The sequence below is a fragment of the Leopardus geoffroyi genome, chromosome A1, assembly GCF_018350155.1.
Source record: "Leopardus geoffroyi isolate Oge1 chromosome A1, O.geoffroyi_Oge1_pat1.0, whole genome shotgun sequence".
Classification (NCBI taxonomy): domain Eukaryota; kingdom Metazoa; phylum Chordata; class Mammalia; order Carnivora; family Felidae; genus Leopardus; species Leopardus geoffroyi.
The window spans coordinates 8,174,875-8,199,569 of NC_059326.1; the positions used below are offsets into that span (position 1 = coordinate 8,174,875).

A 24,695-nucleotide genomic window follows, 5' to 3' on the forward strand; every position below is an offset into this window, starting at 1 on the left:
GGCTCGGGTCATGATCTCACGGTTCGTGGGTTTGATCCTTGTGTTGGGCTCTGTGCTGACAGCTCGGAGCCTGGAGCCTGCTTCGGATTCTGCCCCTCCCCTGCTTGAGCTCTGTCTCTCTCTCTCTCTCTCTCTCTCAATAATAAATAAACATTTAAAACAATGAAAAAAAAAAAACCAGAGATATTGAAGGACCAGTGAAAATACCATAAACCAATTTAAAAAGTGCTGGCATATTTTTTCAATTGACTTGCAAGGTTGGCTTAATGGCTGTGGCATGCTATCAGTGGCTACTTAAATATGTAACTTTAAATTATTTTTACAAGGAAAAGCAAAATTTTGTATCTAGTTCAACAAACATTTATTGAGGATATAATGAGGAATCAAAGACTGTCCCTGTCCTCAAGGTGCTCATTGTCAAGTAAGGAAAACAAACACTAGGAGACGGTGGAAAATGCCAGGATGGAAGTATGCACCCCGTGCTGTGGGTGGGGGGAGCATAGGAGTAGGCAAGAAATGTCAAGAAGGCTACACAGAGGAAGCAGGATTTGGCTGACAGTTGAAAGTTCCAATGCCTCAAAGGAGGAAAGGCAAATGGAACAGTGTATAGAAAGATAGGAGGCATGAGAGAATGTGTTCTCAGGGACCAGGGTGGGTCTCAGGATAAGTTTAAGGCAGTAAGATGTGGATATCCCTGGATAAAAATAAGGAATGAATATTGGCTCTATAACATTACTTCATGATTGGCTGCTTGCTCAGTGTTTACATTTCTTTATAAAAAATTTTATTTACAGTATTTTTCCAGTCACCCGTGTCACCTATATAAACACTATCATACCTGTCGCTGATGACATGTATTAGGAAAAGTGAAAATATGTCTCCTCTAAAGTGCTTCCATTTTAAGGTTTTTGCATCTCTTAGAAACTTTCACGGTCCCTAGTACCTTGATGGGCTCTGTAAAACAAAGCATTATCCAAGCAGAGGTGTGACTGTACTAGAATTGTTTGAAGCTTCTACTGTTATTTTCCTATCAGAGAATGATTCGTCATAATTTTGAACAGTGATGCCTTCAAAATCTTTGAGAGGTCAGAAACCCATTTTGCAGATGAAGAAACTGAGGTAAAAAGTTCTCCTTGGTCCCAGGGTGAGAGGCTGGAGTATGTCAGGGAGATTATTGCTTTTGATTGTGTTAAGTTTCTTAATCCCTTTAGACTGTGAAGTTTCCGTTTCTTTCCCAAATCCAGAAATGGGAAGTGTTTTGAGATTTGTTCTATCTATGGGAATCCATCGCAGAATATTCATAAAGTGCTCAAAGTGCATGGTACTGTAAGAAGCTAGAGCCAGGAGCCTTTTCTCTCACTGTTCAGTTGAGAAGAAAGGGCATGTAGCATTGATTATTTATGAACTATTGATTATGGAGCTAGTTTACAGTCCTCGGAAGTCCGAGTATATAATGTGTGTGTCCAATTATTTTTTTTAAATCACGATCAGCTGTCTGAAGTGTCTTCACTGGGTTCCTCTTGTGTAAGAAGTACATAGCTTCCCTCGTTCCAGCTGGCGCACTTGACGATGCTGCAAAAGCAAACGAGACATTCTGCAATTGTGACCAAAGCAATACATAAATAAATAACCTGTATTCCAACTTCCCCCTGGTTATATGGCTTGCAATAAATTGTGCAAATTATACACAGAAGGAACATACTGGCACTTGGAGTCCAGCTGACTTGCTAGGCATAGCATTCTGAAAATAATAAACAATCTACAGTTCTTTTCTCTTCCAGGCCCCTGAAATGTCCATCCATCCCATTGTTTAGTTTCTATAGTCCACAAAAAAGTAGTTATAACTGTAGGTGTGGCTGAAGTTCATGTCCAGTACCTATAACTGAAGCTGGGACAAGAAGACACCTGGAACTTAAAAAACATGTAATTTGGGGGTGCTTGGGGTAGCTCAGTCCGACTCTTGGTTTCGGCTCAGGTGCTGGCAGTGCAGAGCCTGCTTGGGATTCTCTCCCTCTCTCTCTGCCTCTCTCAAATAAATAAACGTTAATAAAAAATAAGCATTTAACTTTTTAAAAATATTGAACGGTATAGGGTTAAAAAATCTCAGGAGACCATCTACATTTACATTAGAAGCATTATTGAAAGCATAACTATCTTTTACCTAGCTGTGTATATGTTCATTAACAGATATGTATGAATATATGAAGAATACAAATTACCCATTTTCTACTCCCTAATTCTTTTTATTTTTCGTGATATGGTATGGATGCACGATCATTTATTTAATCATTCTCTTTTGGTCATTTAAAAAATGTTTTTGTCTTCATAAACTTTATATCAGTTGACCTTTGAACGCCCCATGTAGTTGGAAATGCGCATATAACTTTTGACTCCCTAAAAACTTAACTACTAATAGTCTACCATTGACCAGAAGCTTTACCAGTAACATAAAACAGTCTATCAACACATATTTGGCATGTCATAAGGATTATATGCTGTATTTTTATAATAAAGCCAGAGAAAAGAAAATGGCATTAAAATCATAAGAGAAAGTATATTATAGTACTGCATATATAGAAAAAAAATCTGCATGTAAGTGAATCCATGCAGTTCAGACCTGTGCTGTTCAGAGTTAACTGTACATAAATTTTTGATACTACCGATCATTTCCTTAGGATGTGCTTCTAAAAGGAATCACTGGGTCAAATACTACAAACTTCTTAAAAAAGCTTTTGATACATGTTTATGAATTGCTTTCCAAAGATGATACTGCCAAATAACACTCCTGCAAGCAATGCATAAGACTGTCTCATCATTTACTGTATAGCACAGCATGTATTTTTAATTTTGCTGGTTCAACAGGTGGAGTCTCTTTTTTTTTTTTTTTTTTTTTTAAATTTTTTTTTTTCCAACGTTTATTTATTTTTGGGACAGAGAGAGACAGAGCATGAACGGGGGAGGGGCAGAGAGAGAGGGAGACACAGAATCGGAAACAGGCTCCAGGCTCTGAGCCATCAGCCCAGAGCCCGACGCGGGGCTCGAACTCACGGACCGTGAGATCGTGACCTGGCTGAAGTCGGACGCTTAACCGACTGCGCCACCCAGGCACCCCTGGAGTCTCTTTTTAAAAAGATATCTAGTAAAAATCACTTTTCATCAGAATCACAGAGGAACTGTAAATAGTACTGTAGTCTGTCTTACACAGATCTAGGTATGAAAATTACATAGACATTATGTAACGAGGTCCTACTATGATTGAGACGTAGGGCAGCCCTTCAAGGAGGCCACAGTCTTGGTCGAATGGGTAAGGCCTGTGCACGCAGGTACTTTCCTTACTCACCCCGCACACCCCCTCTCACCCCCCCTAGTGCTCAGGAGAAAGCAGAGATGTGTTGTGCTCCACCTCCTACTGACCCCTGTCACTGCACTGTCACTGCACTGTGCTCTCAGCCGTGTAGACTGGGCAAAGCCCAGCAAGGAAAGGGCAAAGAGCTCTCGGCCCAGTGCGCTGGCCCCATAGAATGTGTTCACTCTCTTTGCTTGGCCATTTCGGCAACCGCTTGTCTAGTTAGATTACACTTTTTGTTAACGGAAAGGCAAAGGAAGAAAGAAATACTTGTTATGTGTATGACTCTGGTCTTTTTATTCTATGTACTATTCATAAATAGAATTTGGTACTTTGTATTTATTTGGATATTTACATTTAAAAAGGGAGTCATTAGGGGCGCCTGGGTGGCTCAGCTGGTTGGGCAACTGACTTCGGCTCAGGTCATGATCTCACAGTCCGTGGGTTCGAGCCCCGTGTTGGGCTCTGTGCTGACAGCCTGGAGTCTGGAGCCTGCTTCGGATTCTGTGTCTCCCCCTCTCCCAACCCCTCCCCTGCTCACGCTCTGTGTCTCTCTGTCTCTCAATAATAAATAAAAGTTGAAAAAAACACTTTTTTTTTAAAAGGGAGTCACTAAATAAGCCAACATTCTTCAAAGAAAATTCTTGATATTCAGTGCACACTATTTGCTCTTGTCATCAGCCCAAGACTCCATATTAAAGTCTGTCTTCTTACAGGAATCTTTGACCCCCCAGGAGATATTATACTCTAGGAAATCATAGTTGAATATGAATATATATACATACACACACATATGCATACACATGCATATTCTTGGATGCTGATTTAATCGGTTCATATCTAAAGAGACAGGCTATTCAGAGTCTGACCCAATCTTTCTTTCTCTTAGTAATGGTGAGCCTTGTCATTGTCTCTTTCTTCTTAAGTCTTCAACATTATCAATAGATGTCCTCATGTCTAAAAGTTACTGAGAAAAGTACATTCTGGGGCAAAACTTCGTTCAAAAGAAAACCACAGGCCCCACGTGGTTTCCATTAGGCCACCTCATCAAACCTGGACTTCACATGTAACTTACCCGCACTCCCAGCCTCCCCCAGAGGCTCGTCTTCACCAGTCAAGCCAGGAGTTCTCTGATCAGCACCGGTGAGCCTGCTACTTGGGCCCTTTCCATCCCCCAGAGAAAGATGAGGTCATCCCCCCTAATAAGACCCCTGCCCTTCTCCCTAAGGAAGGTGACTCTGCCTGAAATAATTATTTCTTCTCCTCTGCTAATAACGTCACGACCCACCCTCTTTCCTATGAAAACCTTCCAGGTAGCACAGCTCCTCAGAGCCCCGCTCTGCTTGTTAGATGGGATGCCACCTGGTTCGTGAATCAACCAGTGGAGCCAATTAGATCTTTAAAAGTTACCCAGTTGAATTTTTTTTTTTAAACAACTTTAACAGATCTATGTAATTTTACTAGTGAGGTTAGGGAATTCATTTAATCCAGCTATCCTCTGACAAAATGGTTGAAAATAAAATAATTACCTACCATAGACTGATGGCTGGAATTAGTAACAGAACGGCAGACAGCAGAAAGGTGAAGCCTGGGTACCAGGCGACAGTGGCTGAATAAATTCCATTAAAAGTAGAAACTGCAGTGACACCACCAAGCGTTTCCAAGAAGGCAGTGCAAGCAAACAGGGTACCTGTTTGGGGTCAGGGTGTGGAAGGAGAAAAAGAAACGGCTTCGTGACAAAACAACGAACAGAACAAAGGGAGAAAACTTACTCACTGGAAAAAACAAACACGGGGCACTGCTTGGTGAATGAAAGCTATTTCCTCCAAATCCTTGAGAAGTCAGTAACCCATTTTTGCAGGTGGAGACACTGAGATCATGAGGTCCGCTTGGACGTGATGTGACGGAAGGTGAAAACACAATAGTTCCGATGTCGGTAGGGCAAAGGTAAAAGGCAACGACAGCTGACACATTTGAAACCCACAGTCTCCTGTCCCTGAACAGCCGCAGGCATAGCCACAACTACATAGCCCTGACGTTCAAGCTTATTTCCCACTCTCAGTCCCCAAGCTGGGGACATCTGTGACACACCTCCTATGTGCAGGTGGCTCCTACCAGCAAAGGTCCCACCCGAGGAGCCTTTTGAGTTAAAGCAATCCTTTTCATCTGCTTCTCAGATCTGGCAAAAGTGACAGCTGCAGACAAAGACAGATGATGGCATACGCTTTCTGCAGCGTGGACTGGATCCCTCCTTCCAAAGTGCTGGCAAACTGAGCAGCCACAAGGTTCCTTTGTGTGACTCCTCAAGTAACTGTCTGTGCTCTAGTTATGCCATGGTTTGATGCGAAGTGAGTCTTTTCTGCCTTCCCTGCCTGAAACGGCTTCCACGCTGAGGTGGCTCACAAGACTGAGTGAGCGGGGATCCCGCCACTGCCCGGCACCCCTGCCCACCTACCACGGTTGGTCGAGGGCAGGCCCTAGAGCATCGTTCGAGGAGCGTAGGGTGGCTGCGTGGTCAGTCCAAGTTCATAATCCGAGAAAAGGGGGCACAAATTCTACCAATGTTTCGTTCTGTCTGCAATCCAAGACCACGCTGACTGAGCAGTTAAACCTCTAAAGGACAGGCGGGTCATCTTGATGTACTTGTCTTCCTCTTTGCCCGATTTTGCATCACCAGATGAAAAACTTTGTCCTCGTTTTCCGCTCTTCTTGATGTCCCCGGTAGAAGTCCTTACGTGGTTTTGGCAGACTCTATCATTAAGCCGTTGTGCTTAATGCTCCCTGCTTTGCCAAGTTTACTTTTCCATGAGAAGTTGTGATGTATTTTTTCTACAAACAATGCAAATCATGTAAATAACTGTATTTGATTGGACTGGTGAGACGGAAAAGGCAAGCATGAGGGTCACCTTTCATAACCAGATTATGGCTTACACTGTCCGTGTTTTAATTTTCCCCGTGGTCTTGGTCTTGTAGACCGTGTGGCGTATGGGTTTTTATCTACTGAGACTTTTTACCCTGGTATACATTTTCTCGTACGTTGCTTCTAATTCTTCACTGAATGACAGGTCACATGTTCATAAAACATAAACATCTCTCTGAAGAATACTGTGTTTTCACGGACATGTCTTCTTTTGACTAAAACGAAAGCTCTGTTCATGCCAAGTGCACATCTACTCTGTTTACTGCTGTGTCCCAGGGCCTGTCTGTCCTGGCACATGGAAGATGTTTAACCCGTATTTGTCGAATGAATGAAAAAAAGCTTCATTCAAGAGCCCAGTTACCAATCAGCAAGTAGTACACAGACCTGTTGCCTCCATGATTTGTGATAAAACATGAAGTCAGTTGAGTTGGGAGGAAGTTCTCCTACCTGTCTATGCGATTATCTTCTTATATTTCTGATCCCTTGCTACAGCCAGGCACAGTGCCACGGAGGACAGACTGGACAGATGTAGTCCTATTTTGCAATGACCTAACTCGATTCTTGACAGAAAGCTGGCCAGGTGGTACGTGTGTCTGGCAGAAACAGCCATCCTGTGACACAGTAGGGTTCACCTGTCGCTCAACTTTCTCGACCGGTTCAACTTGTGTCATAGTCACCAGAGATAAACTGGATTAAGTAATCAGCCCATTGTTTCGCATCTATACTTTTTCTTAATCCGGTAGGTTTCCAAAGTCGAGTGTGTTTTTTCCGGTGTCCCAAGTAATCACAAAGAGTGCGCAGGGAGCAGCAAGGCAAGAGGTAGTCCAGGGTGGCTTTAGCTGGGAGTTTCACAGCTGTATGGAGCACAGAGATTCCGAAACAATCCAGTCTCCTCTCCTTTCTCATTCAAGATGCTGGGGATACTGAGAGACTCATGAAAACCTCTGTGGCACTTCCTTTCTCCTCTGATTACCTTAAAGCACATAACATTTTCACGAAAATATCCCGTTTTTAAAAAAGTAATGCAGGACCAGAATATACTCAGTAGGGAAACTCTGACATCAGCAAAAGGCATCCTTAGTGAAAATCCAAAAAACAAAACATTTTAAAGTGTCACTTTAAATAGCCTTTGTAAGTAGACTACACCAAATAAAAAACAAAACAAACCAGACACTCTGAGAAGTCTCTTTTAGCTCCAAGTTGTGAAGCAGGTAGATGTTTCTTTTTCTCCTGAACAGCTCTACCGAGGTATAATTCACACACCCTAGAACCCACCCCTTTAAACTGCACAGTTAACAGAGCTGTGCAGCCTCACCCCAGAAGAAACCGTACCCATTAGCAATCTCTCCCTTTCTCTCCAGCCCTGGACAGGACTTACCTGATTTCTGTCTCCATGGGTTTGCCTTTTCTGAATGTTTCATATAAATGGAGTATTTTTTTTTTTTTAACGTTTATTTTATTTATTTTTGGGACAGAGAGAGACAGAGCATGAACGGGGGAGGGGCAGAGAGAGAGGGAGACACAGAATCGGAAACAGGCTCCAGGCTCTGAGCCATCAGCCCAGAGCCTGATGCGGGGCTCGAACTCACGGACCGCGAGATCGTGACCTGGCTGAAGTCCGACGCTTAACCGACTGCGCCACCCAGGCGCCCCATAAATGGAGTATTTATACGACAATGTGTGACCTTTTGTGTCGGGCTTCTTCATTTTCCATAATGATTTCAAGGTTCATCCATGGGGTAGCGGGTATCATCAGTACTTTATTTTTATTGCCAAATAATATTTCATTGGGCCGATATACCACATGGCATCTATCCATTCATCAGTTCATGGACGTTTACATTTGTCTTTACTTTTTGGCTACTATAAATAACGCTGCTGTGAACATTTGTGTGCAGGATTTTTTGTGGGCATATGTTTTCATTTCTTTTGGGATTTCAATTCCATTTTATTTCTAGGAATGGAATTGCTGGGTCCTAAGGGAATTTTATTTAACTTTCTGAGGAGCTACCGAACTGTTTTGGCAAAATGGGTGCATCATTTTATGTTCCCACCAGCAGTGTAGGAGGGTTCCAGGTTCCCCACATCCTGACCATCTCTTGTTGTGGTCTTTCCATTTCAGCCATCCCGGTGGGTCTCGCTGTGGTTTTGGTTTGCATTTCCCTGAAGGCTAATGATGTTGAGCATTTATTCATATAATTCTTGGCCATTTGTACAGCTTTTTGGAGAGATGTCTATTCAAATCTGTTGCCTATATAGTTGGGTTGTCTTTTGGTTGTGTGGTTTTTTTTTTTTAATTCCAGTGTAGTTAACACACAGTGTTATATTAGTCCCAGGTGTACAATACAGTGATCCTGTAGGTTCCATATACTACTCAGTGCCCATCCAGATAAGTGTATTCTTAATCCTCCTTACCTATTTCATCCATTCCCCTCCCCCACCTCCCAAGTTCCTTATTAGACATGTGATTTACTCATATATTCTCACACTCTGTAGCTTGTCTTTTCACTCTCTGGATGGTGTCAATTAAAGTGCAAAAGCTCTTAATTTGGATAAAGTCTAATTTATCTATTTTTCTTTTGTTGTTGTGCTTTTGGTGTCATACCTAAGAAACCATTGTAACCCAAAGAAGCAGGTATATTTTTACATATTACAGTTACAAATTTTTATATTCCTAAGTGGTTTTCTAGTCAATCATCATTACATAATCTATAAACAGCTGTGTGCATATACAGTGACATGGGTGGAAGAGAATCAAGAAATATATTTTTTCAAATTTTTTTTTTTTTTTGTTTTTTTTCCAACGTTTATTTATTTTTGGGACAGAGAGAGACAGAGCATGAACGGGGGAGGGGCAGAGAGAGAGGGAGACACAGAATCGGAAACAGGCTCCAGGCTCTAAGCCATCAGCCCAGAGCCTGATGCGGGGCTCGAACTCACGGACCGCGAGATCATGACCTGGCTGAAGTCGGACGCTTAACCGACTGCGCCACCCAGGCGCCCCAAGAAATATATTTTTAAAGGCACTGAATTAGCAGTCTTCCCCAGTGTTGACTAAACTGCCATAAATACAGTAGCCTAGATATGAATGGTCCATCAACAATTAATATGAATATCTGCACCAGGCTGAGGCATGAAACAAAAGAAAGCTCCGAAATCTAACAATATTCACATGGTACAGATATGCCTAATATCTAACTAGTAACTAGGTCTAACTAGAAATTTAATTTTTTTGTCCTTTTGTATTGGTTATTCTCTGCCCTCCCACTTCAGCTGTTTGATCTCCTGTGTCCTGCTCTGTGCTTGGGAGGCTGATAGATTTACTCCTATCGAATGACGTGGATTTCCTTGCTAATCTGACTTTCTGTTGCACTTGGTCAACGAGATGAAGGTGGAGAGAAAGCTTGTAGTGTCTTGTCTCTGCTCCCTATTTGGGCCACCTTCTCTGGGTGCCTTCTCCACTGCCCACTCCGCCATACTGCTTGGACTTCATGAAAGTCGCTATGGAACCAGCTGAGTGGGATCCTGTTTTTGCTAGGATTCTAATTCAGGCCCAGCCCTAACACTTGTGGGGTCCAGTGTAAGAATACACTTAGAAGCCTATATATTATATTGTAAGTATTTGTGAGTTACAGTTCTAATGAACAAACTGTTCAGTAAGCTATGTTTCAACTACCCGCTCTGAGAAATATGCCTTCTATACCTTCACGATGATTTGGAAGGTCAGACACAGACTCCGAATTCTCAGACTCTTTGGAGTTCTGTGGAGGAACATGGCAGCACTGGCCGAGCTAGCTGGCCCTTGGCCCTCAGGCCCCAGCTGCAGGGTGCAGTCCGCCCACGTTGTGTTCTATCTCTTGCTCCATCCTGCTCAGAAAGGATCGTTTACACATGGCTGTACACACCCCACTCTGCAATGCCAAGGTTGGGCTAGTTCTATGAAGAGTGATGGCTTGGCTACCCCTTTGGTCTAGAGGGGAACACACAGTCTACCCTCAGGAGAAAGGGTCTGAGGAAGAGGACCACCCAGGCACTGAAAGACATGAACCCAAACCTGTTTGGCTGGGAATTATGGGTCCCGGATACCCAGAGTATAGTCTAGAAGGGGGAGGTGTTGTGAGCTCGCGGGTGGGCATCTGCCTGGCCCTGAGCGCTCCTCTGCTCTTGAGGCCAGGCCTGGCTAGATGCAAGCCTTCTAAAGTGGGAGACCCTGGGCAGGGCACGCCTGCCTGAACATAAGCCTCTACTGAACACAGAATTTACTTACCACTTAATTCAAAAGGCGTTCTGAACAAAAAAAAAGTGTTGTAGAATATTCGGAAGAATCAAACATTGGTTGTCCATAGATTTCAGTTGATACAGATTGTAAACTCATTATATTCATTAAGCAAATTAAACTCACCTTGTTCAGTAGAACGAACCACTTTTGACATCATGGACCGTAGAACAGAGAGCGGCACGATCGTGAAAAGGAATGGCAACCTGACTGTAAGAGAAATGGTGGGAAATCACTGGCCAAGTCAGAAAACGAATGGCCAATTTTAAATGTGAAATACTTTCTTTCTGACTATGTCCTTTTCTATAAGCATCCCACCTCATTGCATCTAAGGACTGAATTAATTAATTGCAGACTTCTGTCTCATGACTTAAGATACACTATAGATGGGTCAGCTAAAGGTTACTTTACTTTGTATTCCGGGAGTAAGAATAAGAGTTCATGGAGGTTTTAGGTCCTTGGGATTAGAACTGCGATTGGGACTGATGTGCTATTTCCCTGATTATTACAGTGACCTCTCGCTCAGCAAGTTGTGACTTAGCTTTCTTCATGTATTTTCTGGTTTTGCTTCCTTAGACTTGACATTCTTAGTGTTAGCATGCTTTTAGTATATTGACTCACTTATCGAGAAATTGGTTATCTTTCTGCTTGTTCATCTTTGTGCTGAATCATTTTATGAGCCCAGATCACCTCTCCTCTTAAATTATGACCCCTAATAGTAGCATTTCTAGTTCTTTGACGAAACAGTAATAGATTATTTTTGCAGATGATGTTAAAGTTTTCACACATATATCAACTTACTTGACCTTGGCAATTCTAAGGGAGACAGGGAGAACGGACATTTACTGAATACAAGGCCTTGTGCTAAGTGCTTTACAGTGATCTCTTCTAATATTCTTGTAACCCTCTGAATTAGGTACTACTGTGCCCATTTTACATTTGAATAAATGAAGGCCCTGAGTACTTAAGTAATTTGCTTAAGATCACCTGGTGCCATATAGATGGACATTAAACCTGATTCTCTTTGGTCACCCTGCTTCCCTGCAAGGTAGCAAGAGGTTGGCAGTGGCTTTGTAGAAAAAGATGAAATTGGACCTTTCCTAAGGTCCCACTTGACAGATCCCTTAGCTCTTTCAAAGGCGGCATGTCACTCAAGCCCTACAGAAACCACCTGTGGGGTATGTGGGGTAGGTAGTTGAGGAAGTAGTCCAGTTTGCCAAAAAATGATTTATCAAAAGCCAATTGACGGAATGACCAATTTGCAAAACCTTGTCTTAAAGAATTTTCTTCTTGAATATATTCAACAAATGTGAATTTTATAGATCTTTTGAGTTTATTTTATGTAATGATTTTTAATTCTTATGGGGCGCCTGGTGGCTCAGCCAGTGGAGCGTATGACTCTTGATCTTGGGGTTGTGAGTGAGCCCCACGTTGGATGTGGAGATTACTTAAGAATAAAATCTTAAAAAACAATTTTTAAAAAAGTTTTATGGAAAGTAGTCTTCTGAGCAGCACTTTAAGAAATATTCAAGTTGGCAAAAAGTTCTATTGAAGAATTGACTCACAAGAAGAATGCTTCTCAAAACAATTTTTTGGCAAGTATGCAAATTTAGAAAATTGTGGTTAATCATTAGTGTTTTTTAAACCAATTGGCTTTCACTTCCTGGCAAAGTGCCTTAATTGAACTAGAATGCGTTAAATAGAGAATGTTAAACTAAAAGTTTCTCACCCAGCAGACTAAATTCATTTTATATAAACATCAAATACATGGTTAGTTCTAAGGCTACATTTTGTATCTTACCTAAAAACATCATTAATATTGTTCTGGCAAAAGCAGTCATAACCATTCCTGCCATGGTGGTAAAGATTCCAATGAAGGCCATGTGAATGTCTTCCATACAGTAAGAAAAAAGCCATATTCCTAGGAAACTACTGAAAAAGGTAGTGCTACCCAGAGCCGATCCATAACCTATAAAGACTTCATTCCAGCAGAGTGGGGAATCCAATTCATAAAGGATAAAAATGGGGGAAATGCCAATTGTCACGAAAAAATAAGTGATCATTGTAAAAAGTAACAAACAGAGAAAATACCGTCGCTTACCAGAAGCATTTTTAAAAAGCATGTAAGTTCGGTAAAATAGGTTTTTAAAGCCTTCACTACATGATATGGCAACATTCGGAGATGAAGATTCTTTCAATGAATCGCCAAGAAAAAATAAAATATAAATCAAGTTAACAGCAAGAGCCATACTAATAATGAAAAAGGACCACACAAAACCTAGTTCTCTGATAAAATAGCCAGAAGACAGTCCCGTTAATCCAGTGACAAGTCCAAGTATGAAGTCAATTATAGCTATTCGAATTGTTCTTTGTTTCTGTTCTACACATTGATCAACTACGTAGGCAAAACAGGCCCCTAAAAATGTGGTAGAATTGCCACAGAGTGCACCGATAAAGGTAGATGCAATCAGAAGCTGGACTGGAAAAGCAAAGTAGGAGAGCACACAGAGCCAAACACTGGTTGCAAGGGCACCAGCGGAAGACAAAATCAAAGGGAATTTCCGTCCTCGATGATCACTATGAGACAGAAGTATGAACGTAGACACTAGACCGGGAATTAGCCCACTTATGTCCATCTGCAGATTAAAGAGAGACACCTTCTTCTGAACTTCCTGCAAAGAAACAAAAAGAAGATGATGTGTTGACAGAGATATAGACAACATGCATGAAAATATCACAGTGCGTGCTCTTCTGTTTTCCAGTACGTCGCCAATAAGGAATCTCTGCAGCATGGGTTTGATACAGCCTGAATCTTCATCCAGTTCACAAAGCAAATATCAAGAGGTGACAGGAATCAAAGCTCACTCATAATATTCAAGTACCGTGGTGGGGACTTTCACTCATAAAAAGAAAATTGGGTATTGCGGTGTGTCAGTCTCATATAGGGGATCCACAGACCCCAAGACATCTGGGACTGGCCATATAAGGATATTTCTTTCTTCTGTGAACAGCTAGCACGGAGATCATGACCACTGTTGTCAAGCAAGAGCAACACCCTTTCCCGTGACAGATCCTTCTGTCTACTTAAAAGGGAATGAATATCACGTGTAAATGTCATACTCGATAGACCTAGACCTTTATTTAGGAGGCACTCAGTTGCTTTTTTCACATGTGTCTCCACAAATAAGTTTCTTCCAGTTTCTTTCTTTCCTTACTAAAAAATAAGATAAAACCCCAAGAGAAGCTTTGCACTGATGAAGACGGATGGTAGCACGCCATGAACTGAGGAGGAAGGTAAATCCAGCTTCTCCAAGCCAACACAACCGGGGGCACACACAGGCTGGAAGATCATTTGGGGTGATTTCTGTTTGCCACCTCTCTCTTTATTTTCCAAGTTTTATGTAGAGTATGTGCCGTTTTTATAACAGGGATTACTAAACTCATTTTTAAAAACAGACGGATTCATGTAATATTTAGAAAGCACCCTAGAACAACTGATGAACCACACAGAAAAATCAAGTACTGAAATTAATGATCTTTTAAAAGAGTGAGCCTGTGTTTATTTTTATATATCCATATAATGCAAGTAACTTCCCGTTACCAGGAAGTGTTGTCGTCACTAAGACTCAAAACTCCAGTCATCTTTGTTTCTGGCCTTTCCCTTCACCCATGCCTGCCAACACCCGGTGCTTCTCGTGACCTCTGCCTCCTTCCAGTCCCATCACTGCCACTGGAAGCACAGGGCTCCTAGCGCTCACCAGGACTCCCCGGGCACCTTGCTTTCCCTCTCTTCAATTCGGTCTATGACCCAGCCTCGTCACTTTGTGGATCACACACCCTAATGGTGGGAGCGGCTTGCCAAAACACACTAGTGGCACGTCTCTCGCCTGCTTATTAGCCCTCTGCCTGCTAGAGAAAGCTCACGCTTTTCCATGTCTCAGATTTCCATGTCTGTTATGTTAGGCCACCCAGATGCAGTCCAACCCCACTCTTCAGCATGATCTCCACTCCCTCCCCCAATACGCCGTGTTACAGGCACAGGCCTTAGTCAAGTCCAACTTGGATTTGCCTGAAATGCCCAAACAGATGTAATCTCTCCTGCTGAACCTTCTCATCTGGCCATTATCATTCTTCAGTTGCACTTTTTTGTGTAGCGATTAAGAGCTCTGGAGTCAGATCGATCTAGATTCAGAAGGAGCCTGTTCTTTACGTAGCAATTAGAGTGATTTTTATTTTTTTTTTAAACATTTATTTATTATTGAGAGACAGAGAGACACAGAGCATGAGCAGGAGAGGGGTAGAGATAGGGGGAGACACAGAATCCGAAACAGGCTCCAGGCTCTGAGCTGTCAGCACAGAGCCCGACGCGGGGCTCGAATTCACAAACTGCAAGATCATGACCTGAGCCGAAGTCGGTCACTTAACCAACTGAGCCACCCAGGCGTCCCTAGAGTGATTTTTAAAAACACACCAGGGGCGCCTGGGTGGCGCAGTCGGTTAAGCGTCCGACTTCAGCCAGGTCACGATCTCGCGGTCCGTGAGTTCGAGCCCCGCGTCAGGCTCTGGACTGATGGCTCAGAGCCTGGAGCCTGCTTCTGATTCTGTGTCTCCCTCTCTCTCTGCCCCTCCCCCGTTCATGCTCTGTCTCTCTCTGTCCCAAAAATAAATAAACGTTGAAAAAAAAATAAAAAAAAAAAAAATAAAAAAAATAAAAACACACCAAACCAGCTCATGTTACTCCTCTACCCAAAATCCCTCGGTGGCTTTCCTGACAGTGGAATAAATCCGAATTCCTTGCCACGGTGTGGGCGGCGGTATCATGACTTCTCTGATTTCAGGTCTGCCTCTTGGCTCCCCTCAGCCACATGCATTCCTCAGACACTCCACGCTCATTCACTTGTTTTGTACTTGCTGTGCCTTTTGCGATGACCACACGGCTCACTTCCTCAATTCAAAAGTCACTTCCTCAGAAGCCTTCTGTGAGCCATCCAGAGCAACCCCATCAGCCCCCACCCAGGGCTCCATGCCCTTATCTGGCTATAGTTTTCTTTAGAGACTTGCCCCGCCCCCACAGGGTGGGTTACTTTAATGGAGCTGCCCACCGTGTGCCCTCTCCACCACTACTAAGCTCTGGGAGGGCGGGCACTCGGTCTTCTTTACCACATCATCACGGATTCCAACCAAGTGCTTCACAGGGTGCCCCACAGACACTGGTTGTACCAGTGAATAAGCAAATAAAATAGGCGATGCGCTAGCTGCGTGTGATGCCGACCAAATTATTTATCCCTATAGCTTCATCTGACAAGAGGGGGGTATGAAGAGTCCCTATCTTGCAGGCTGTTGTGAGTGTGAGATTTAAAGTCAGCATGTCAACATAAGGCACACCGCAGAGACCCTATTATACGTTCACGCTTAATCAACTCTGGTAGTTTCATTTTTACTAGGGCAGGCTTCTCGCGCACATCGTTGTAGCTCTACGGTTATAAAAGCCATCAAGTAAATATTTACCGAATAAAGAAATAAATCAAACAATCATTTTTTAATCAGCTTCTCAACAAGATATTCCAGTTTGGGATTCCTCTTCCCATTCCCACCCCTCCCCCATATCTGATTTTCTTTCTAACCCAACCTCTTACGCAGACTTCTCTCCTCATCTGCAATCTATTCCTTTTAAACTCTGGAGAATCATAATTAGCTAAGGGCAAATGGAAGAAATCAGAGTAAAAAGTGCTATGTCTTATACAAGACTGAACAGGGTGGCTCAAGCATCCGACTCTTGACTTCAGCTCAGGTTATGATCTCACGGTTCAGTTCATGAGTTCGAGCCCTGCGCCTGACTCTGCACCGACAGCGTGGAGCCTGCTTGGGGTCCTCTCTCTCCCCCCCCCCCCCCCCGACCCGTTCACTCGTGCACGCACACTCGCACACTCTCTCTCAGAATAAACTTTGAAATAAAACTAAAAAAAAAAAAAAAAGACCGAACAGAAGGACAATGTACTGAGACAAGTGTAAATTACATTAAGGAAAGGAATATCAATTTTCAAAAAGTCACGATTCCATAGGCTGTAGTATATATAGTAATTACAATTGAGTAGAAAACATTCTCTATCTGCTGGTAGTAAGGGACTGTGTTAGTTATTAAAAGGGTTATAAGTAAATTACTGAATAAGAACAATTTCACGATCTGGTTGACACCAACTTGCCCCCTCAACTAGCAGGGTCCCTGTCTTGATAGCACTTGAAGAGAAGAGACCAAAGTGGCCAGTTTAGCACCTCAAAACCAGTCGTTTAACCTGGGAAGGAGAGGATGGCAAGGGGCTTCAAAATTCCTTCCTCCACACAAGTCAACAAACACGCTTAGAATTCCCTACCTCTTCTGCTTGGGCCAAGAGTGTCCTTCCCACAGCCTTGCCATTTTAAGAGGCCCTTTGGAGATTAATCTTGCTCAAGAGAAGTATGTAGGTGCATCTTATAGTCACAAGACTCAGAAAACTCAAAGATTTGGAAAGTAGGTTAGATGAATATTTATATGTATTTATATTTATATGTCTATATATATTTGACCCTACTAGGTTGAAAAATAAGACTTTTCATTCATATAGAGTTTCAAAATGTTAAGTATAGGGGCGCCTGGGTGGCGCAGTCAGTTAAGCGTCCGACTTCAGCCAGGTCACAATCTCACGGTCTGTGAGTCCGAGCCCCGCGTCAGGCTGTGGGCTGATGGCTCAGATCCTGGAGCCTGTTTCCAATTCTGTGTCTCCCTCTCTCTCTGCCCCTCCCCCGTTCATGCTCTGTCTCTCTCTGTCCCCAAAAAAATAAACGTTGAAAAAAAAAATTAAAAAAAAAAAAAAACAAAAAACAAAATGTTAAGTATAAGTGAAATAGCTTAGTTTATTCTTATATCTATACCCTGAAATTCGTATTATTATCTTGCATTCCAATACATGTGTCTGTGTCTGTGTATTTGTTATATAGAAGGATAAATAAATATGGTATCACAGTAAGAAGTTCAATACACTATTGTATTATGCACTCTTCTTACAAATAATTGGTCTTTTGGGGGAGTGGCAAAGAAAAATTTGAACTGAAAAAAATCCTCTGTTTTATTCAGGACTGACTCTGTGTGTCCTATGACATTTTATTTTTAGGGTTACAAGAACAATTCTCAAACCCCTAAATTTCTTTAAGTCAGCAAGTGCCCAGCACCCACCCCCAGCAGAGCTGGGAATTGAGAAGGAAGGTCCTAAAACAGGGAACATTTGTCCTTGGATTTAAAGGTAAGAGAGGGGTGCCTGGGTGGCTCAGTCAGTTAAGTGTCTGCCTTCAGCTCAGATCACGATCTCACTGTTTGTGAATTCGAGCCCCACGTCAGGCTCTGTGCCAACAGCTCAGAGCCTGGAGCCTGCTTCGGATTCTCTGTTTCCCTCTCTCTGCCCCTCCCTCACTTGCACTTTGCGTGTGTCTCTCTCTCAAAGAAACATTAAAAAAATAAAAATAAAGGTAAGAGAATATTCTTATATTGAGCAGGAATAGTATCCAGAAAAGGGGCCAGAGGGAAATGCTGAAGGAGATGGGGGTGCCTCCTGGGAAGCAAAAATGCTCCTGTGACCTAAGGAGCAAAAAGCGAGTGGCCTGCCTGCCCTGTCCCAATTGTGGGTGGGGACAGTCATGCTTTCTAGTTCCCCAATCTGAGAAAAAGCATCTGTAGCTCTAGAGCACCAACTTTAAGAGAAGGGATCTAGGGCACTATGTTTTCTTGAATATTAATCTAATTAAAAAACAATTAATGAAACAACAATTAAACACTGGGCAGAAATTTTCAAAATGAGACGACTGCTCTGGGCAGTGGGGGCCTCTCAGCAGCTGGGTAAGGCCAGAGGCGGCCAGTACTCATCACCTGCACAGTCACAGAGGCCACCAAGATGACTGAACCACGGCCTGTCTCCCCTCACTCTGGGAGGGCAAGGGCAGCAGACTTTTCCACACATTCAAGTGCTCTCCCCCTCTGTCCCTCCCACTGCTCCCAGGTGTCTGCTGTAGGAAAGCATGGAATCCAATATAGAAACTGATGAGCCTACTGAACCTTTTCACTCCCTGGGAGTTTATATATATAATATATAAATATATATAATTATATATTCATATATTAATATAAATATATATTTATAATATTTATAATATATATTTATTTATATATTTATTATATATTATATATAAAATATATATTATATACATTATATATAAAAAATATATATTTATATATAATTATATATATAGGAACATTCTTAAAGTCAGGAGACAAAACCACCAGGTGAGACCCTTGGCCCTTCTATTTTTATGACCCCACTCTAGGCCAGAACCCTGATGTCTGCATGGCTTCCCAGCAATTATCAGTTCCAAGAAAATTTCTCCCATGGAAATGAGGAACGGCAGAAGCTGTATCCAAAGGCCAGGCCTCAGCCCAGCAAGGTTATACCTGACACCTGGGGAGCCACCTCCAGAAGCGCTACAGCCTTCCTTCTGGGCCCTTGGCCATTTCTTCTAGGCCTCAGACTCCTCTCCCAGTCACACCTGAATCCCCTTCTCCTGAGGAGAAAATCTGAGAGCCGGCTAGGCAAGTGACTTGAATTCCTCCAATCTCTTCTTGTCCTTTGAGAGGTGAGGCGGTGCCACTCTTTGCCATCACAAAATATCCCCTAGGGGAAGCGTTCAAGGTGTAGAACCGTGGTCTGTTTTTGAGGCTTTCTGAGGGGAACAATTCCAGATCTAAATGCTATCTCCTTCGCATCTGGACATTGGTAGACTTTGCTAAAAACTGTCTGAGGGAGCCGGAGGATGGTGATGTACCTCCTGTTTGAAACAAATAAAAAATTGGGGGAGGAGGCCAGAGAGGGAGAAGGCTCTGTAATATCTGGCTCAACATTTTCAGTGTCCTCAGAACCAAAGTGAGTGCTCCCCTCCGCAGATATAGCCTCTCACAGCTGCTCCTGGGCACTTGGGAGTCAAAGCTGATCTGCTAACACCAAATGATGAATGACAAATGCTGCCCCCTGCCCCCTACAAGTCCACGAAGGACACTGGCCCCAAGGTCCACAGTCTTCAGTGATGGGCTACTTATGGGGTCACTGAAAACTGACTCATGTACAGGGAGAAGGAGGGGTGGTGGAAGGAAGCAAGCCAGGGAAAGGCAGAAACACTGTTTCCCCCGGCCGCTGGGTCCATCCATCCAGTACTCATTCCAGTTGGCTGTGGTCCAACTTTCAGGCTTTGGGATGGGGGTGGGGGAGGAGGAGGAAAGAGCCCCTGGGGAAGTGAGACTAGGCTGAAATTTTCTAAGAAAGGAGAAGCACCAATGTCACAGAAGAAGAAGGGGCTTTTACTTAGAAGAGGCAGATTAGGGACACCTGGGTGGCTCAGTCGGTTGGGGTAACTGACTTCAGCTCAGGTCATGATCTCACAGATCATGGGTTCCAGCCTGGGGTCAAGCTCTGTGCTGACAGTTCAGAGCCTGGAGCCTGCTTGGGATTCTGTGTCTCCCTGTATCTCTGCCCTTCCCTGCTCATACTCTGTGTCTCTCTCTCAAAAATAAACATTAAAAAATTAAAAAAAAAAAAAAAAGAAAAGGCAGATTAAAGGTGTCAGGAAACTTCAAACAGGAGAACTAAATAAAGGCTCTTGACCTGGGATTTCGGAGCGTTTAAGGTGACCCTTGAGAGATCAACGTATGATGAGTGCAATGCCCTCTTTCATCAAAAACGCCTTTACACATTCCCCTTTTATTACATTTTAGGGATATTTTAATGTCTTACCTCCTGGAATGCAAAAATTGGGCTGCTTGTATTTTTTCCACACTCAGAAATATTGCTATCCGACACAAAACTGTAGTTGCTGGTTTCTTCCCATATTCTCCTATACACATACTGTGTTGTCAGTGGGGCAGTCAAAGTCATAGCAAATGCACTCAGGCAAATGGCAGGTTCCACAAAGAAAATCTTCATATTGCCTGGGTAGGTAGTTGAATTCTGTTAAAAAGAACGGGGAGGTTAGAGGAGTCTTGTGGAGTAACTGGGGAACAGAAAGCAGTAAGCAGTTCATAAGAGATTAATTTTCACTTTGGAATAGGGTACGCAGTAAACCGGTGACTATCGTACTTAACTATTTTTAAGAGTAAGTATGACCTTTCAGGGCTCAAACCGCCTTAAAATAACCTTAGTAAGTTGTCACCCATTTTCGTTTGGAATCATCTCACCACAGTCCCCACATTGTATATACTGCCAACCGGTTTTCAAAAGGGAAACAATGAGGTTCCTCCGGGAACGCGATAATTGCGCAACTGTTTGTTATTGTTATTTTGCTGCTCGTTAACAAGGACAGGAAGGGGGCCTTTAAAAAGCAACTCCCGATCGTAAAGGGATTTTTTTTCTCGTTTAAACTCACCCCACGGTTACAGTCTTCCTGCCAGGCTACGCGCAGGTCTGATCATTTTCGGGGCCGGAATCCCCGGGGGCTGTCTTCTTTGGGGGGGAGGGGGTGCCCTGCGCTCTCCGGGCGCCTGCCGAGCAGCAAGTGCTCCCGAGGCTGGGGCGGCCCGGGACGCGCCGGGGACACTGACCGCCGCCTGGGTCGGGGGCCGGGTCTGCGCCGGCCGCCGCGCGGGGACGGGGAGGGGAATTTCCGTTGAATTCGACCAAATGCACCTGTCGGGGAAACTCAAGCTCTCGTTTTAAAGCAAACCAACCGAGCGCACTCCGGCGTCCAGAGTGACGACGGCGACAGGTCACTGCGCAGCCCCCGCTCCGCTCCTCGGTGGCCCTGCGGACTCTGCCCCAGGGAACACGGGCGGCTGCTCCCTGCGCGGTCGGCAGCCTGTCCGCGGGTCGGTGGGTGGGTCTGCGGGCCCGCTGCCGGTCGGCTCCAGACAGCGGCTTAGCCCCCGCCCGCGGAGCCCGCAGCCGGCCGAGAGGGCGGGGCCGCTAGCTGCCGGGGTCGCTGCCGGCGTGGCTGTCCCTGTCCTGCCTGGCTCTTCTGCGATTGGGCCCGGTGTCTGGCTCCCTCGCGGGGATTGGTCCGCTCGACGTCGCTCCCGTGAGCCCGCCCCCAGAGGCCCCAGGCTAAACCTGGCGCCGCGCAGCCGTCCGCCAGCCCGAGCTGTTTGTAGGGCAGCGCAGAGGTCTCGCTTTGGGGCTCTGCAGTGGCAGAACATTTCTGGGTCTGAACATTGTTTTTCGCAGAAGCACATGGAGGTCTGTTGCAAAAGTAACGTGTGTGGGATGCAGTTCCCTGTAGCATCCGGGTCGGCAGGGCAAGTGCCCTAAGAAACGCAGAAAAGGGGGACGGGGTAGGGGGCGCCCGTGCAGGGAAAGAGAGTGCTCCTGGCAAAGGGTCTGAAATGTGGTCTCTGGCTCTTCCTGGCGGTGTGACCTTGGACAAATTATTTAATCTCTATGAACCTCCTTTCTTTGTCAAGTGGGCATAACAGCCCTACAGGATTGTTCTAATGAACCCTCAACACGTATATACAGCATAGCCTTGGGACAAAGGAGGGACTGTACCAGTGCCTTCCAACAAGCCCGCCAGGACCACACCTGAAGTTAGGTTTATGACTTCTTGTAAGGAGGAGGAATACATAAATGGGGAGCAATGGGGTGTTTCAGTAGAAGTGTTAGACTTTGTCATGGGATTTGGGCATAAGTGATGTGTGGGAAGGGTTCAAGAAAGCAAGCCCCCCTTCCCCCCCCCCCCCCCCCCACTGTATTGGATGCTGTCAGGAAGTAGGGGTAATTCTATGATTGGGTGTCTTAATTCTTAGTAAGAAGGAGTGAACATAAGTGGGGGTTAAAGCCATACTGATAAAGAAGTAGCTTACGGTAGGCATTTTTTGTCATTTTTGTGGTTTAGACCATGTTCATGTTCTGTGTTCCAACAAGACTGTGGAGCGGTCTGGTTTTTGTCTCGACCATGGTCAAAGAATGGCCTTGTCTGATGTTATCCTGTGAAATTGTTTTTATGCCACAGAACATGGTCCAGACGAGCTCATAGCAACATCAAGGTCAGTACCCAGATGTCTGAGCTGCTTTCTCTTCCTCAGTGCTCAATAAATGATAGTGAAATCATGGAATGTTGAGTCAGAAGTCTTAGAATCCTACTTATAACTTTGCTACTGGAGTGCTACTTATAACTTTGGACTTGCCACTTACCTTACTTCTCAACTTCTTCAAATGAGCGTTTTTAAAGCACTTGTTATGCGTCTGAAACAGTAGAGCTTGGCCGTCGGTTGGAAAGAAGGTATACAAAAATGAACAGGACACAGTTTCCTAGGAAGACGGATCTTATTTTAAAACGGCAGGACACTGTACTAAGTGCTGAATTAGGGGCACATTAGAAGTGGGATGGGCAGTGAGAGCAGTCGACTGACCAAGGAGTGTTGGTCTGGAAGGGAGAGGTAGAGAGATCTGACCACTTCCCAAGACCACAAGGGAAAAGAAATGAAATAATTAATGAAGAATGCTTTTGAGAATTGTAAAGCATGGCATAATCTTATTCTCACTAAAATAACATCTATTTTTTTAAGTTTATTTATTTTGAGAGAGAGAATGTGTGCATGTGCATGGGGGAAGGGCAGATAGAGAGAGGAAGACAGAGAATCCCAAGCAGGCTCCTCACTGTCAGCGCCGAACCCGATGCAGGGCTCATTCCCACAAGTGGCGAGATCATGACCTGAGTCAAAATCAAGAGTTGGATGCTCAACTGACTGAGCCACCCAGGGGCCACAATAACATTTATTTTTGTGCTAGGTACATCCACTTTCTAAATGTTTTAACCGGCTTAGACCCTCTTGTTGAGATAGGAGTAAAATGATCACTTCAGGTGCTTGGCCCCTGTAAAATCAAGAAGGCCAAGGTCATGCCCCAAATCTCAGTATCTTAAAGCAGCAAAGGTTTATTTACCTCTTGATCTACCTGTCCATCGCGTCACTGGAGAGCTTTACTCTCTATCATTTTCACTCACAGACACAGACGAATGGAGCCATCATCTGAATACTATCACTGGCATCAAAGCAGAGAAAACAGAATGTGGTGAATCTGACACCAGCTTTTAAAGGTTCCCCCATAGAAATGATACATACCACTTCTGCTCACATTTGATGGGCCAAAACAAGCCACAGGGCCACATGAAAAATTGAAAAAATTGAAAATGAAAAATTTCATGTGCTCAGAAAGAGGAAGAAATATCAGCAAATAGCTCTAATGACCTCCGTGTCGCCAAGGCCATGGTTTCTCACAAAGATCAAGAGAAAGGAAAAGGCATTTAAGAGATGCTCTTTCTTATGGGCAGCAACAGTTAGTATCCAATATACTTGCATGCTTTGGTGTTCCTACTCTTTCACTTGGAGAAAGCCAGGCCTTTTTAATTTACTCTCTGCTGTGTATCTCTATGTGATAATACTCACTATGCAACCTTCCCCTTGCCAAATAATATTAAATGCTTGAGTATGTATTAAAGAGGCCTTAACCAACTATCAATTGGAATCTGTCACTGTACTAGGGGCTGTCGATGCAACAAAGAAAGTTAACACGCCACAGTTAATTATCAAAGAAACATCCATTTATTTTTTTAGGAAAAGATAAAAATATATGAAAGGAGTAAAAATGATTCTAAACCGAAATCTCTGGATGTCATCGCAGGCCAGAGATTGTCATTCACCCACTGCTATTGTTGCTCCTCACAGGTTCTAATTCAAACCCTCTTCCCTTAAAGACAGAAATCAAAAATAAAGGGTAGGCATGAGAGAGGAGTGCCCATCCACTGGGCATAGTCTCCCTGGCAGTGTTTCTGAAACATGAGTCAACAGGTCCCCAGGAGGACTTTGAATTTTCATGGTTTCAGTTCAGGATCCAGAAATTCTCATGTAAGCATATCGTGAAATTGTATTGCCACTTGATATCACCTGTATTTGTATTTCTGTTTATGATACATTGGTGCTGAGTAGAAATACTTTAATAATATCAGACTAAAAAGAAAAGAAATGGACTAAATATATAAATGAGATGCCCAAGCTAAGTGAAGACAGTGTCCTATCATGGTGTTCAAAATGTTTCCAGAGCATTCCAGGAAAAAGTGTAGGGGAATTGAATCATTACCTGACATGTGAA

At 43.7% G+C, this 24,695-nt stretch overlaps 1 protein-coding gene across 2 annotated transcripts; it reads right to left on the reverse strand.

The window, feature by feature from the left end:
* Window positions 1-346: 346 nt before the first annotated feature.
* On the reverse strand, window positions 347-21,549 carry SLC46A3 (solute carrier family 46 member 3). 2 transcript variants are annotated; one of them, XM_045466597.1, is made up of 6 exons: window positions 21,281-21,549; window positions 20,352-20,564; window positions 12,344-13,214; window positions 10,669-10,752; window positions 4,880-5,036; window positions 347-1,572 (listed from the first exon to the last, which is right to left on the reverse strand). In XM_045466597.1, exons 2-6 carry the CDS (start codon window positions 20,538-20,540, stop codon window positions 1,488-1,490), a joined length of 1,386 nt encoding a protein of 461 aa, XP_045322553.1. In that variant the 5' UTR covers window positions 20,541-20,564; window positions 21,281-21,549; the 3' UTR covers window positions 347-1,487. The 2 variants fall into 2 exon arrangements, with proteins under 2 accessions (XP_045322553.1, XP_045322633.1); XM_045466677.1 differs by having other exon boundaries at window positions 20,980-21,549.
* Window positions 21,550-24,695: the final 3,146 nt, after the last annotated feature.

Bases quoted from the DNA above. Each gene is read 5' to 3' on its own strand.
- SLC46A3 (XM_045466597.1), bottom strand. From the start codon at position 20,540: ATGAAGATTTTCTTTGTGGAACCTGCCATTTGCCTGAGTGCATTTGCT. The intron at 13,215-20,351 runs GTAAGACATTAA...GTTTCTTTGCAG, and splicing joins CAATTTTTGCATTCCAGGAG to GAAGTTCAGAAGAAGGTGTC. The intron at 5,037-10,668 runs GTGAGTTTAATT...GACCCCAAACAG, and splicing joins GGTTCGTTCTACTGAACAAG to GTACCCTGTTTGCTTGCACT.